Source organism: Cryptomeria japonica, chromosome 3 (genome assembly GCF_030272615.1).
Source record: "Cryptomeria japonica chromosome 3, Sugi_1.0, whole genome shotgun sequence".
Taxonomy (NCBI): Eukaryota; Viridiplantae; Streptophyta; class Pinopsida; order Cupressales; family Cupressaceae; genus Cryptomeria; species Cryptomeria japonica.
Genome location: NC_081407.1, coordinates 201,651,950 through 201,664,888, shown reverse-complemented (window position 1 = coordinate 201,664,888; position 12,939 = coordinate 201,651,950). Strand labels below are relative to the sequence as shown.

Sequence of the window (12,939 nt, the reverse complement as noted above, 5' to 3'; positions counted from 1 at the left end):
TATTCTATTACACCCTTTTGAAATCTCTCTCTCTCATGCTAGCAAGGAAAGCAAAAAAAAGGGGGTTCCCTGTCAAAGATGGGGATGGTGTGTGAAGCACAACAAACCCCCAGTTTTTTTTCTCCCCTACTTTCAAAGCAGATGCAAAGGTTCAAGTTGGCCTGAACCAATGTATTCAGAGGTTATTTGTTGATGAAAGAATTCAAGACCTCATACTTGATGAATTATTGAGTTATAAGAAGGAAGAAAGGCCATTGTTTTCTTCACCTATTTGTGTTCGTAAGAGAGACACCCTGTTGCCAAGTAAAAAAATTGTTCTCTTAAATTTATTTTACCATTTATTTCAATCTTTAAGTTTATAAAAATCTTTACCAAGTTATAAATGGTAATTTTTATCCTTGCAGATCTGTGGTGGGAAGATTATGGTGCCACTACACCTAATATTCAAAGGCTTGCAATTCGCATATTATCTCATCCTTGTAATGCTTCTGGTTGCGAGTGCAATTGGAATGTCTCTGAGGCCATTCACACAAAAAAGAACAATAGGTTGACTCAAAAGCACTTGAATGACCTTGTATGTGTGCGGTACAACTTTCGATTGTATGAAAAGAGGGTGCAAGGATAGGGTTCACATGAAGCACTTGACCTAGATGAGATTGATCCATATTTAGCAGATTGGATTGTTGAATTTGATGGTCTTATTGTTGATGTTGATGTGGAACCATTTTTCATTGATGATCACTTAGCTGAGGTGGAGAGGGAGGCAACTGAATGGGTGGCAGAAGTGGTAGGACGTGAGGAGGCAGAAGATGAGTTTGCTGATCCAACAAAAGTAGTTCCCTCACCTATTGAGGATATTGCAGCAGCAGCAACACCGTCAACTTCAGCACCCACTCAGCGACAACAAAGTTTCTTGAGCTTTAGTCGTAGATGAAATATATGATTTCTAATTTTCATTGATACAAAAGTTTGAACTTAATATGTATTCAGAGATTGTATTTGTTTTGTGGTCTAGACTCTACGATATGTATTCGACTCAAACTTATTTAGAAGTTGCACTTGTTTTTTGGTATATGACATGTATTTAACTCAAACTATGATTTATATATGATGGAAACCAGTAATATGTTATTATGCTCTATAAATTCAGCATATATGTGTGTGTTTATAAGAATATTTTAAGAAATTATATATTTTCAAATGTTCAATAAATTTGCCGATTTATTGCTGATTTTTTCTTGATTTTTTGTCGAGTCCCGATTTTTAAAAAAATTGGGCCAAAATATTTATTGCCAAGTAAAAGTTTTTCATCTTTGTGTGAAACCATGCCAACCGCAAAAGAAATATCAAGGCATGTGAGTCAAGTAGATGAGACTCCCAACAAGCTGACGATACAATGTGGCATCAACAAGTGGAGTGGAACACTTAGCCTCAAGCTTGACTCTTGTAAAAAGGGGAGTTGGCACAGGCTTACAACTAGCCATGTGGAACCATACTAGAAAATCAAGAGCTTACTTGGGCTGAGCAAGAATAATCTCGGAAGAAGACTGTGATATCTCAATCCCAAGAGAGCAATGCAAAAGGCCCAAGTTAGTCATAGCAAATCTCTCATGTAAGGCGGATTTGACACTACCAATGATGGATGAGGTACTCCTTGTAATGATCAAATCATCAACATAGAGCACAAGTAGTAAATGAGAGTCATCCTATTGCAAAATGTAAACATTCGAATCTGAATGACACCTGGTTAATCTTGCAGAGAGAAGAAAGGAATTCATTTTGGCATACCAAGGCCTAGGGGCTTGCTTGAGGCCATAGATAGACTTCCTCAATCTTCAAAATCTTAAATGAATCCCTACAGCTACTCCATGTAAATTTCCTCTTCTATATCCTCGTGAAGAAATGCACTCTTCACAACCATCTAATGTACAGCCCAACCATGAGCTGCAACAATAGCAAGTGTCAAGCAAATGGAGTTCATCTTAGCTATGAGAGCAAAGGTCTTTGTATAATCAACACTGATAACCTGTGAGAAACCTTTTGCTACAAGTTGAGCTTTGTACTTATCCACACTACCATCTGTTGCAAACTTAGTCCGATAGATCCACTTACATCAAACCATCTTCCTCCCCTTAGGGAGAGGGACTAATTCCCATGCGTTGTTCCTCATCAAGGAACTATACTCTTCCTCTATTGTTGAGTCCCACTCAGGAACTCCTAATGCTTCCTTAAAGGATTGTGGATCGGAAGCTAAAGCAATGTAAGCATGTGAAAGATGTTGACGTTGTGACCCGGTCCTTCGAGTGTCTGAAGGGTCCCCAACAAGAGTATCCACTGACTCAAGAATCTGTCGAGCCCAACAAGGTCTTGTAGGAGATGAAGGATGAATTTCCTCAACTTCAAGTGGACCCTGTAAAGGTGTGAACCTGCGAGTCGGAGTTGAGGTGGAATCATCATCTGAGTCACTACCATCACTTTCCACTATGGGGAAAGGATGAGGAGGATGAGAGGCCAAGCTAGGAGAGCTTTCCTCAAAGTGAACACTCCTCTCAATGAATAGCTCATGTGTTTCTGGATCCAAAAGTCTATATGCCTTAACATCCTTGGGATATCCAACAAATATGCAAGGCCTACTTTGAGGTTGCAATGCCTTGTGCTTTTGTGGAGCTATGCGTGCCCATGCTAGACAACCAAAGACTTTGAAGTATCTCACAATCAGTTTTCTACCACATCAAGCCTCAAAAGGAGTCATACCCTCCAAAGCCTTGTGGGAAACCCGATTTCGGATGTCTGTGGCACAACTGATATCTTTTACCCAAAAATCTAGACCAAGAGAACGACCATGAATCATGCAACTATCCATCTCCTTAAGGGTTCTATTCTTCCTTTCTGCAACACCATTTTGCTATGGAGTGTAGGCAATTGAGTGTTGAAGATCAATCCCCTCAAGAGTGCAAAATTCTTCAATTCTATTGTTCACATATTCCCTTCCATTGTCCATGCGAAGAATCTTGACTTGTTTCCCTGATTGCTTCTCAACATGAGCCTTGTGTTGGTTGAAAATTTTGTACACCTGGGGGATATACAAAATTGTGGTTTCAGCCACAGTGTGTGAATATGATACTCTCCTAATTTAGTGAAGGCTCCCCCTATCTACAAACTAAACTACTCTAATACTAAAACTAAAGTTGGATGAAACAATAGCCTTTCTTCTCTTTTCAAGAAAGCTAATATCCTTTTCTCTTCACAGAAAAGCGATAGCAATTTATGGTAAAACAGTGAAAACAACTTTAAAATAAATGAGAGAAAGGAAATGAAGTTTCCTGAAAGTTCAAAGACTTTAGTCACTTCCTTCGGGACGAGACAACAATATCAAGCTCAAAGTCTTGAATATATGAGGTCCTATCTACCCTTTTCTATACTAATGATATTTCAGAACAAATATCAGCACAAAGACTAAAATACCTTATTCTTTTTACACAATATAGTAAGAACTATTGTGAGCTCAAAGAGTCACCACTAATTTTCAGAAAAACTATTTCTTAACTCTCTTGAAAACAAGTGTAAGCACAAAGTCTTACAGCTCTTATCAAAAGAATTTTTATTCTAATAGATATTAACCTCCAATACTTGCAGTACAAAGACTGCAAATCAAATTCGATTAAGCTCTCAAAGAAACACTTGCAAGAAAGATAATATGGAACACAAACTCAAGAATGTAGCGCAAAGACTCAAAGCTTGAGCAATTTTCTTCTATTTCTTTCAATTCTTAAATTCACACATTAAAGCTCAAAAAACTTCTTTGCTGCAAATTTGGTAGAGTTTTTGCTTGTTTTCCAAAAGATATCCATTACAATAGACCCCCTCAAGTATTTATAGGAGAGGAGCCTTGAGAAAAAGGTGGGAGGATCCTAACTAACTTGAGAAATTCTCTCAACCACCAAGACTTATTCAACAACTAACTATGACTTATTCCAACTACAGTCCTAATTGAACTCAACTTGTAGTTGCTTTACATGTAATTAAAAAAGTGCAAGTGATGAGTTAACTTGCAATTACAAAGTTATTTTTTTACATGTAACTTGTCAAAACAAAATTACAAATGCATAACTAAAACTATTCCATGTGTCTAAAGACACGACTCTAACTGCATCATCCTTTGTCTATGCTAATCTTCATGTCGCTTTAGGATGCTGGAACTTGAAGTATTCTGGATTAGTGAAGGCATCTTGAACCGGAACGAGAACTTGCATCCTTAATGATCTTTGTGTCCTTGGCCAACGAACTTCAACCTTATCTTCTTGCTTGGGGTAGTATTGGCTTTTCAGGAGGGAAAGGGCTACCTTCCTCTTTTCATGTCATGACCATCTCTGTCTTTAAAGTATTCTATTCTTTCAACCATGAATTGTTGTTGTATCTCTTATTTGTATCATCCTCCAATCTTGAAATCTGCTTGCAAAATAAGGCCCATGCCTTAATCCATTGATTTGGTAGTGTTACCAGATTTTCACCTACAGGCTCAATCAGGTAGAGCCACTAGGTTCTTTTTGAGCAAGTGTTATATTTCATACCCTCTCTATGTTGCATTCAAGTACAAATGAAATAACCTCAAAAGAATGCAGAAAGCAAAGATTGCAAAGTAAAAGCATTTCATTGATATAAATGTACGAAGCATAGAAAGATTAGGCAAGTCTTTCGGAAAGAATGTAATCTTTATTAAAATGATAAAATGCATGTCTCACACAATAAACCGTGAAACTGACCATGTTCATTCAATATGCATGATGCACATGAAAGCTAAATTATACATGAATGAGTAAATACTAAAAATGCATGTCTAGAGGGTGACTAGTCATTGCCTGAATGACTGGCGCTTGTTGGCTGATCCATAAATCTGTTGGTGTTGTCCTACTCCTCCTTGCTTCCCAGGTCTTCAGTGCTCCTGTTTCCTGCATGATTCAATAAGCAATAAGTTAGAACTGTGTTCTAAGGAATGAAAGGTCATACACTATACATGAGCATTCACTTATATATGTATAAATCAGTCTTGATGTGCACTGTCAAAAGAGATGCATATTTTAGGTGTCCAAGAGAATCAAGAGAAATCATCATACATGGGCATATTATTTCTAACATGTTTGCTTTATGTGCAGCTACAGATATGATCATGTTCTTTTTCAGCATGTGGGGTAAAATGGGCTCCCACAAGGGTTGAGCCCAGTGTGTCGCACAAAATCTAATGTAAGGGGGGGTTAATATGAGTACATCCAACAAAGAGCATACGTAATCAAAGATCCAATAGCAGCTTCAAGTAATTGACTGTCCTAGGACAATGATCAGACATTTTCAGAACTCAGAGCAGCCAATGGGAAAGGGTACTGTAAATTTATTCACTGTCAAAAGTCTCAAACACAGTAAGTTGTTATGACAGCCAAAAGACAATGAATGGTGAGCAGCTTTTAGTTGTCCTCGGTAATAAAAAGGAACAAGTTTAACTTAATAGTAGTCTTTATAGCATCTTATCATGCAGATAGTCCAATTTCCTTGGTTTGCTGCAATTTAAAGATGATTACAGCAGGTGACAATGATAAGAATCAGTTCTTTGTGGAAGAAAGGTACATAGTCAAAACGCTTTCATGACAACTCCAGGTCACAAAGCAATATTTATATCGGACATTAAGTAATATGAATGATTTTTTAAACTTCCAATACAGTCACAGCAGTTTCAAAGATAGTATGAGCAACATTAAGGAGGATAGAGGGGTTAAAATCAGTCATATACAGACATGAATCATAATAGCTAAGGTCTCACACATTCGTATATGCCATTAGAGAGACTTTTATGGTTTTTTTTCAAACTCATAAGTGCAGTCCCAACATGAAAGAGGGAAGAATTCAGGTATGATGTGAGCTACGGCTGCCCAGTCAATGCATAAGACAAGGAAAATCTAAAGCATAGAGCAGTATGGGAAAAATAAAGATTTCTAGTTTGCAAATCACTATCAGACTCAAAAATATGGTGATTAAAGTCTTCAAAAATCAACCAAATTATAGTCATAAGCCCAGATCTAATACATAGCAGTGAGCCACAAGTAACTTCCCTCATGGCAGCCCTTCTTTTGTCTGCAAAGAGATTAAAAGATAGCAGCAATATTATTCAGAAATTTTCCAAGTGAATTCTTATTAAAAAAAAAACGAATTGCTATGTAAGAAGCAGAAAATTGCCTGAAGCAGCCATTAATGGCGGAAATACCTGCAATATCTTCGAAAAACCCATGGCAACCAGCTGAAAATCACGCAACAGCAGAGAAATGAAGATATCGTGCCAAAAGGAACACGAAGAAGTTTGTATGTTTCAGTTTCCAGCTCGATAAAAATCACGCCCGACGACAAAAAAGTGCGCAGAACATTACAAATGTGCCCTTCTTTTCTGCGATTTTTTCCAGGAAGTCTTCAAACCCTCCCATGGCAGCGCCCCACAAGCTTCTCTTTGAAGTTTTCAAAGGATGCGATGAGTGAATGAAGCGTTTAGGGTTTTCATATCCATTTTGCATCTATTTTTGCCTTTGATTGTTATCTTTCATCTTTTCTAGCTAATGCGCCATGGAGATCAAGAGGTTGATTTTTATCCCTCAAAGATATTATGCAAGGCTATATTTATTAAGTGATTATATCTTATCACTTAATAAGTAATGTTAATATTTATTAAGTGATACTATATAATCACTTAATAAATATAGAAAGATGGTAAAACAATTTATATAAATTAAATAATAAAATTATTTATTAAAATGTCATTTTATTAAAGCATTTTAATAAATATTTTTCTTATTTATTTTTATAATTGTTTTTAAATGTTAAGGAAATATAAGAAGAATGTCCAATAAAGTGATTTATAGCTTATCACTTTATCAAATATATTTCTTATCAAGAGTCTGACTTAAAGTGTAAAAATGAAATAATATGAAATATTTAATAAAGTGATAAGTTAGAAATCACTTTATGAGATATTTCCTATTATTTCATTTATTAGGAGGTCAAAAGGATATTTTTTGCATTAATGAAGGCTTGCAAGCCTGTCGGGAGATATTTTGGGGCCATTTATGATGCATTTAAGAGCTTTTATGGTGGCAGCATGGGTTGGCTTGACTTTTGCTCAAGTATGTTCCCTTTCAGACTTGATATAGGTCTTTTTAAGTGGTTTTTTTGGTTCTGCTCGCCCAAGAGGAGGTGGATTGTTTTATTCATTATCTTCTTTTTGGAAAGCATATATACTGCAGGACTTCATTATTTCAAGGGTTCTTACCTTTTGCTTCTGGCAGACTATAATTTTTTGAGTTCTCTCTGCAGAAAGGAAGGAGTTTGTAACCATTTTTCAGAACAATTTTGATAAGCTTTGTAAAACCTTTTGACAGTAATACATATTTTGCCTTCTCAGATTTCTTGTTCTTGTGTGCTTAGTCCTAATGCAATTTCAAGTGATATTTTTCATCCTTGTGATTGTGTTGTTGTTAGCACCTTTATGCAAGAGTTTTTCTAATTATTTGCAGGTCATAGTTTGTGCCAGTTGTAAGAGTAACCTCAGTTTGTGAGAAAACATCTTTTCTCCTACTGAGATTATTAATTTTACATCCTTCTTATGAAGTGTTGATGCAGAGGTTATGAATTTTCTGATTTGTGCAAGGTTTCCTTTTATTATTGGTTATTTCGTGTGATAATCAGTTTGTCCAAGTTTTTTGGTATCCATTTTGGTGTATCACCTGTTAGATAGTAGTTTCATTTTATGTTCTCCCTCTTCTCTTTTCTCTAAGAAATCGTTAGGTTTAGGTGATGCCAGTTAGAAAGAACCAGCTTGCTCTAGAGGTCCACTTCAGTTTTAGGTTACCCGCAGCCTTGAAGTGTTCCCATGTTTCAATAGGCAGCTGAAGTTCACAACTTTAGCAAGGGTGTAGGCTTCATTGATAACAAGTAGATTGTGTGTGCGAACCGAACTGACAAGGGAAGGTGTAAACTGATGCAAAAATGGGCTCATAGGTGAATTTCGAGTTCTGGAAGCTGCATTACATGTGTGGGGAAAACAAGAACATTAACTTGCAATTGTGGAGAACAAACATGCAACTCCATATGTGTAATGGGTAACTACAAGTTTGCACTTGTAATTGGACCTTTAAAACTCATTTTCAATTGTTTTTTAAGTGCATTTTGGACCAATTTCGGGTTTTGGATGGCTAACTACAAGTGAGGACTTTAAATGGGAAAAATTAATGAAGGTGTGAAATGAGTGGATGAAATGGTGGGAATGGTATGCACGGATGATGGCAATGAATATGAATGAAAATGGAAAGATTTAGGGAAGATCATATTTATGAAAATGTGGAGAAATTTCAACTTGTAATCAGATTTTTAAAAACCCGATTTTGAAAGGACGATTTTTTTCCAACTTAGAGACTTGGAATTTCACCAAAAAATGGTTAAGGTTTTTCAACCAAAGGGGAAGATCAACTATTTTCATCTTACTTGCAATCGGGTTTTAAAATCCCGAATGCAAGTAAAGAGGGAAAATGGGGAAAGACAATGCAATTCACAAATTGCTTTGCAAACTTGGAACAAAGGGGAAAATCTCTCACAAAAACCGATTCTAGGCAAGAACAAAACAAAACTAACATATATACAAATTGATCAAGGAAACCAAAACAAACTAAAACAAAAAAAGAAAACAAGAAAAAGAGAAGAGAACATACCTTGATCAATCAAAACGACCTCCCAAGAATAAGAAACAATCCTTTAAAGAAGAGAGAAAATCTCTTAAATGGACAACAAACCACACTCCAAACCCTAGCCACGTTTTTGGAAATATGCCATATGGATCAAAACGCCCATCCAAAGCATGAAAAATCAGTCAAATAAATCATCCAACCTCCACGCCTAGGCAAGACAAGCCAAAACGATTTAGGAGAGGTAAGATTCGTGGCATTCCAAGAAGAAAATCATGGCATTCAAGAAACACGTGTTTTGTTGTTTGAAGGCCATAAAACGAGCAATAACGTCTTCCAAATTGCATGAAAGAAGTTGAAAGATGCATGAAAATAGAAAGGAAACCAAAACAACTTCTCCCTCCTTGAATCTCTCCACAAAAATCGATGGAAATCTTCAAGAAAATCCTCCAATATTGCTGGTCGGGTTCTTGAGGAGGAATGACAAGTTTAAAATGCAAAGAACAAAAGAAATCGGGTTTCTTTCACTTATTTGCAAGTTTAAAAATGTTCACTTTTTCATGCATATGGCAAAATCGGGTTTGTGAGAGCAAGCAACAAGTTTAAAATGCATGTAAAAGGGAAATAAAACTCCCTTTACAAGTTTTAAACAACTCAACTAAAGACTAGTAAAGGGAAAATAAAATTCCTTTTACAAGTCACAAAAATAACTTAAAAATAAAACTTGTAATAGGGAAATAAAATCCCTATTACAACTTAAAGTGACTTTATAAAACTTGTAATGGAAGAGAAAAACCCCTACCATAACTTAAAATCACTTAAGTGGAACTTTTTAAATGAATTACAAGTTTTATAATTTAAAGTTCACTTGTAGTATGTCCAAAAAGTTCCTACAATGACTTAAAAAGCCAAAAAGCAACAAGGGTTTCTATTTTTTATAAAGTGCACTTCTAATTAACTAAAAATTTCCCTACAACACTAAAATAAAGGGAACAAAGGGAAAACATAAAACTTGCAACTTAAGGAAAATTTCCCACCTGCAGTCAGGGAGAAAAAACCCGAAATTAAAGGAAAAACTTAGCAAACGAACTCAAAATGCGATGAAATTTGAAACGTGGTTTGAGGATGGACTGAAGATTAAGAAAATCCAAGGGAAAAGAAAAATTATGCCTCGGTAAGCGTGCCTAGAGTAAAATTTCTATGTTATGGTCCATCATTTTTTAAAACAAAAATAAGGACAACACCTTGAAGGCTAGAAATCTGTCAAACACTTCACTCTTGTGAACAAGAAAGTAGACCCAAGTGAAGCAAGAGTAGTCATCAATGAAAGTGAGGACATAGCGAGCCTTGCTAAATGATGGCACTATAAATGGGTTGGCTACATCACTGTGAACCAATTGAAGAACTTCCAAAGATCTGCAAGACTTCCCTTTGTCAAACTTCTCTTCGGGATGCTTGCCCATAGAGCAACCTAAACATACACCATCTGAAAAGCTGATTTGAGGGAGACTTGTGACCATATCCTTGGAGCTTAACTATATCTCATTTATCAATGTAAAAGATAAGTTCATCCGCCATTACTATGAACAAAACATTCAAATTAATATTTGAAATTAGATTATAAACTATTAAGCCTCCAAATGGCATGCTAACTCTCCGACAACATTTTTAAACTATTTTTAATTTGAATGTTTTGTGCATTCAAATTAATAAAGATCGGTTACAGTTTTCTAGATTACAAAATTTCAACTGAGCAAAAATAGTTTATAAACTATTATTAATTTGAATGTTTTGTGCATTCAAATTAATAAAGATCGGTTACAGTTTTCTAGATTGCCAATCTCATTTCTAATTGTTATTTCCAGATTTGAATATTATTATTTGATATTTTCTTCTTCATATAACACATTTAAATTCTTTTAATTTTGTGTGTTTATCACCTAGATATTTTTGGGGACCCAAATCACCTGAAAAGAATGATAACTATAATTCATTGATTGATTGTAGAAGTGATCCTATATAGAATGGTAGTATTGCTTCTGCTATATGTTGAGAGAGAGATCCTGCTTTGCATTTTACGATTTACCTTTGTTCTTGTGCAGGAAAAAGAATATCTTTAAGCTGGCACAAGGAGAGTACATTGCGCCAGAAAAGATAGAAAATGTCTATACAAGAAGCAAATTTGTTAGCCAGTGTTTCATATATGGTAAAGAAATATTAAATTGCAGTTCAGTTAAATGTGTATCTATTATCAATACTCATAAAGCTTTTCAAGTCCAGCAGTGTGCAGTAACTGCCATTTATGATCAATTGCAGGTGACAGCCTAAATTCATGTCTAGTCGCAATTGTTGCTGTGGAGGCAGATATTCTAAAATTATGGGCCACATCCCACGGGATCAAGGTAGTCCATAGTGGCTTTTGACTCTTTGAGTTGAATATTCTGGAAAATTGAATTATCGTGGTTTACTGGGATCTGATATATATATCTTTGTTTATATTTGTGTGTATTTATATATCATGTAACAAAGTATCAAGATCTGAGTGAATTATGTAATGATCCGAGAGCAAGGGCAGCAGTTTTAGTAGACATGGATGCTATTGGACGTGAGGCTCAGGTATGCTTTTTGGTTATTTCCTATCATTTCAATTTCAATTTTTATGATTGCATACATTGTAATTCTTAATGGGTGTTTTTCTCCAGTTAAGGGGTTTTGAATATGCAAAAGCTGTTACATTGGTTGCTGAACCATTCAGTTTGGAGAATGGTCTTCTTACTCCAACATTTAAGGTGAATATAAAAGTCTTAGTAGTTTTGATCATTTGTGATGGAGAGGTCATGAACAATATACTTAGCATTATATTTCCTTCCATTTCGCAGATAAAAAGGCCACAAGCAAAGGCCCACTTCGCAAAAGCTATATCAGACATGTATTCTGAACTTGAGCACACTCTTCCTCAAAGGAACTTATAAGATGCAAACAAGATATCATCTTCATATTATTATGTTTCTGCCTATAACGAAGTAACAACTTTTTCTAGAGAGGATATTGCCTTCTTAGGCAGATTGATCAATGTAAAATAGCTGTATGCTTCATCATTCTTCTGGCATTTGCCTTGAAACAAAATAAGTTAAATCAATAAAAAATTTGGTGGTCTTCTTTGCTTTATTCTTGTTGAAATGAGCAATGTCTTTAGAAAAACAAAAATTCTCCTCTTTTAGAAGATGGTGGCATTCTTACAAATTTTCCTGACCCTTTTGGTTTTACTTTTCTAATGATCTAGATTCTAAATGTCTAGTTTAAAGGATTTTCTTTAAATCACATTTTCATATTGAAATTCTAAATTTGAAGAAAACTACTTTTTTGAAAAAACTATATACAATTTTTGAAATTGTGAAAGGAAGCAAGGTACATAGAAACACTTCCTACAACAATCTACAATCTAATGAGAAGAGTAACGTGCAAATTTTAACCTTTACAACTACAAAAGGTAGAAATACATTTGAACATAAAATAAACAATATAACATAACACAAGGTGTACGTGGTGAAAACCCTTTCGAGAGAAAAAAATGTCAAATTCCAACCCAATGTATTACTAAGTAAATAAATGGATTACAATACATTCAAAGCAAGCCTTCACATTAAGTATTACCAACATACAAATATAGAGAGATTCTAGTAGCATAGCTGTACTTAAATAAATAGGCAAGAGTTCAAACTGGAAACTAGATGATTTGGAAAACCATTAGCAATACCATAGAAGGTATGGCATGGTAAAATATCCTCGCAGCATTTCTTTAGTAATATTCCTTACAACATAGTAGTGTCATAAATTATCATATTTGATGACCCAAAGTTGGTTGTCTTTATTCAACCTACTCAAAGATGCTCCCCATACCTGTCATAATTCTAGTCAAGATTCCAATGTAGCCTCCCTCTTACATTCTCTTACATATCATATTATTTGTTATATGGAACACCCCTCATGATGACCTTTGGCACACCACATGATGTTGACACATGGCCAAAACATGTCACTTTGAAGTGGGATGTCTACTCCTCATGTAAGGACAAAACTCGCTAAAAAGAAGTTTAGTAAGCCTCCAAATGGCATGCTAACTCTCCGACAAGAAGACAAAATCACTAGAAGATGAAATAATGAATACATACAAAATACATTAAAACAAACATTAGGAATTCAAGGTTGAGATGTCTTTTTCTCA

At 35.3% G+C, this 12,939-nt stretch overlaps 1 protein-coding gene across 1 annotated transcript in view; it reads left to right on the top strand.

Moving 5' to 3' along the window:
* LOC131034246 (long chain acyl-CoA synthetase 6, peroxisomal) overlaps positions 1-11,882 on the top strand; it is a 108,653-nt gene extending 96,771 nt beyond the window's left edge. Inside the window, exons 19-23 of the mRNA XM_057965667.2 lie at positions 10,817-10,920; positions 11,031-11,116; positions 11,244-11,330; positions 11,417-11,503; positions 11,594-11,882. Coding sequence (XP_057821650.1) covers positions 10,817-10,920; positions 11,031-11,116; positions 11,244-11,330; positions 11,417-11,503; positions 11,594-11,686 — 457 coding nt within the window. The 3' untranslated portion in view covers positions 11,687-11,882. The remainder of the gene's footprint in view (positions 1-10,816; positions 10,921-11,030; positions 11,117-11,243; positions 11,331-11,416; positions 11,504-11,593) is intronic.
* Positions 11,883-12,939: the final 1,057 nt, after the last annotated feature.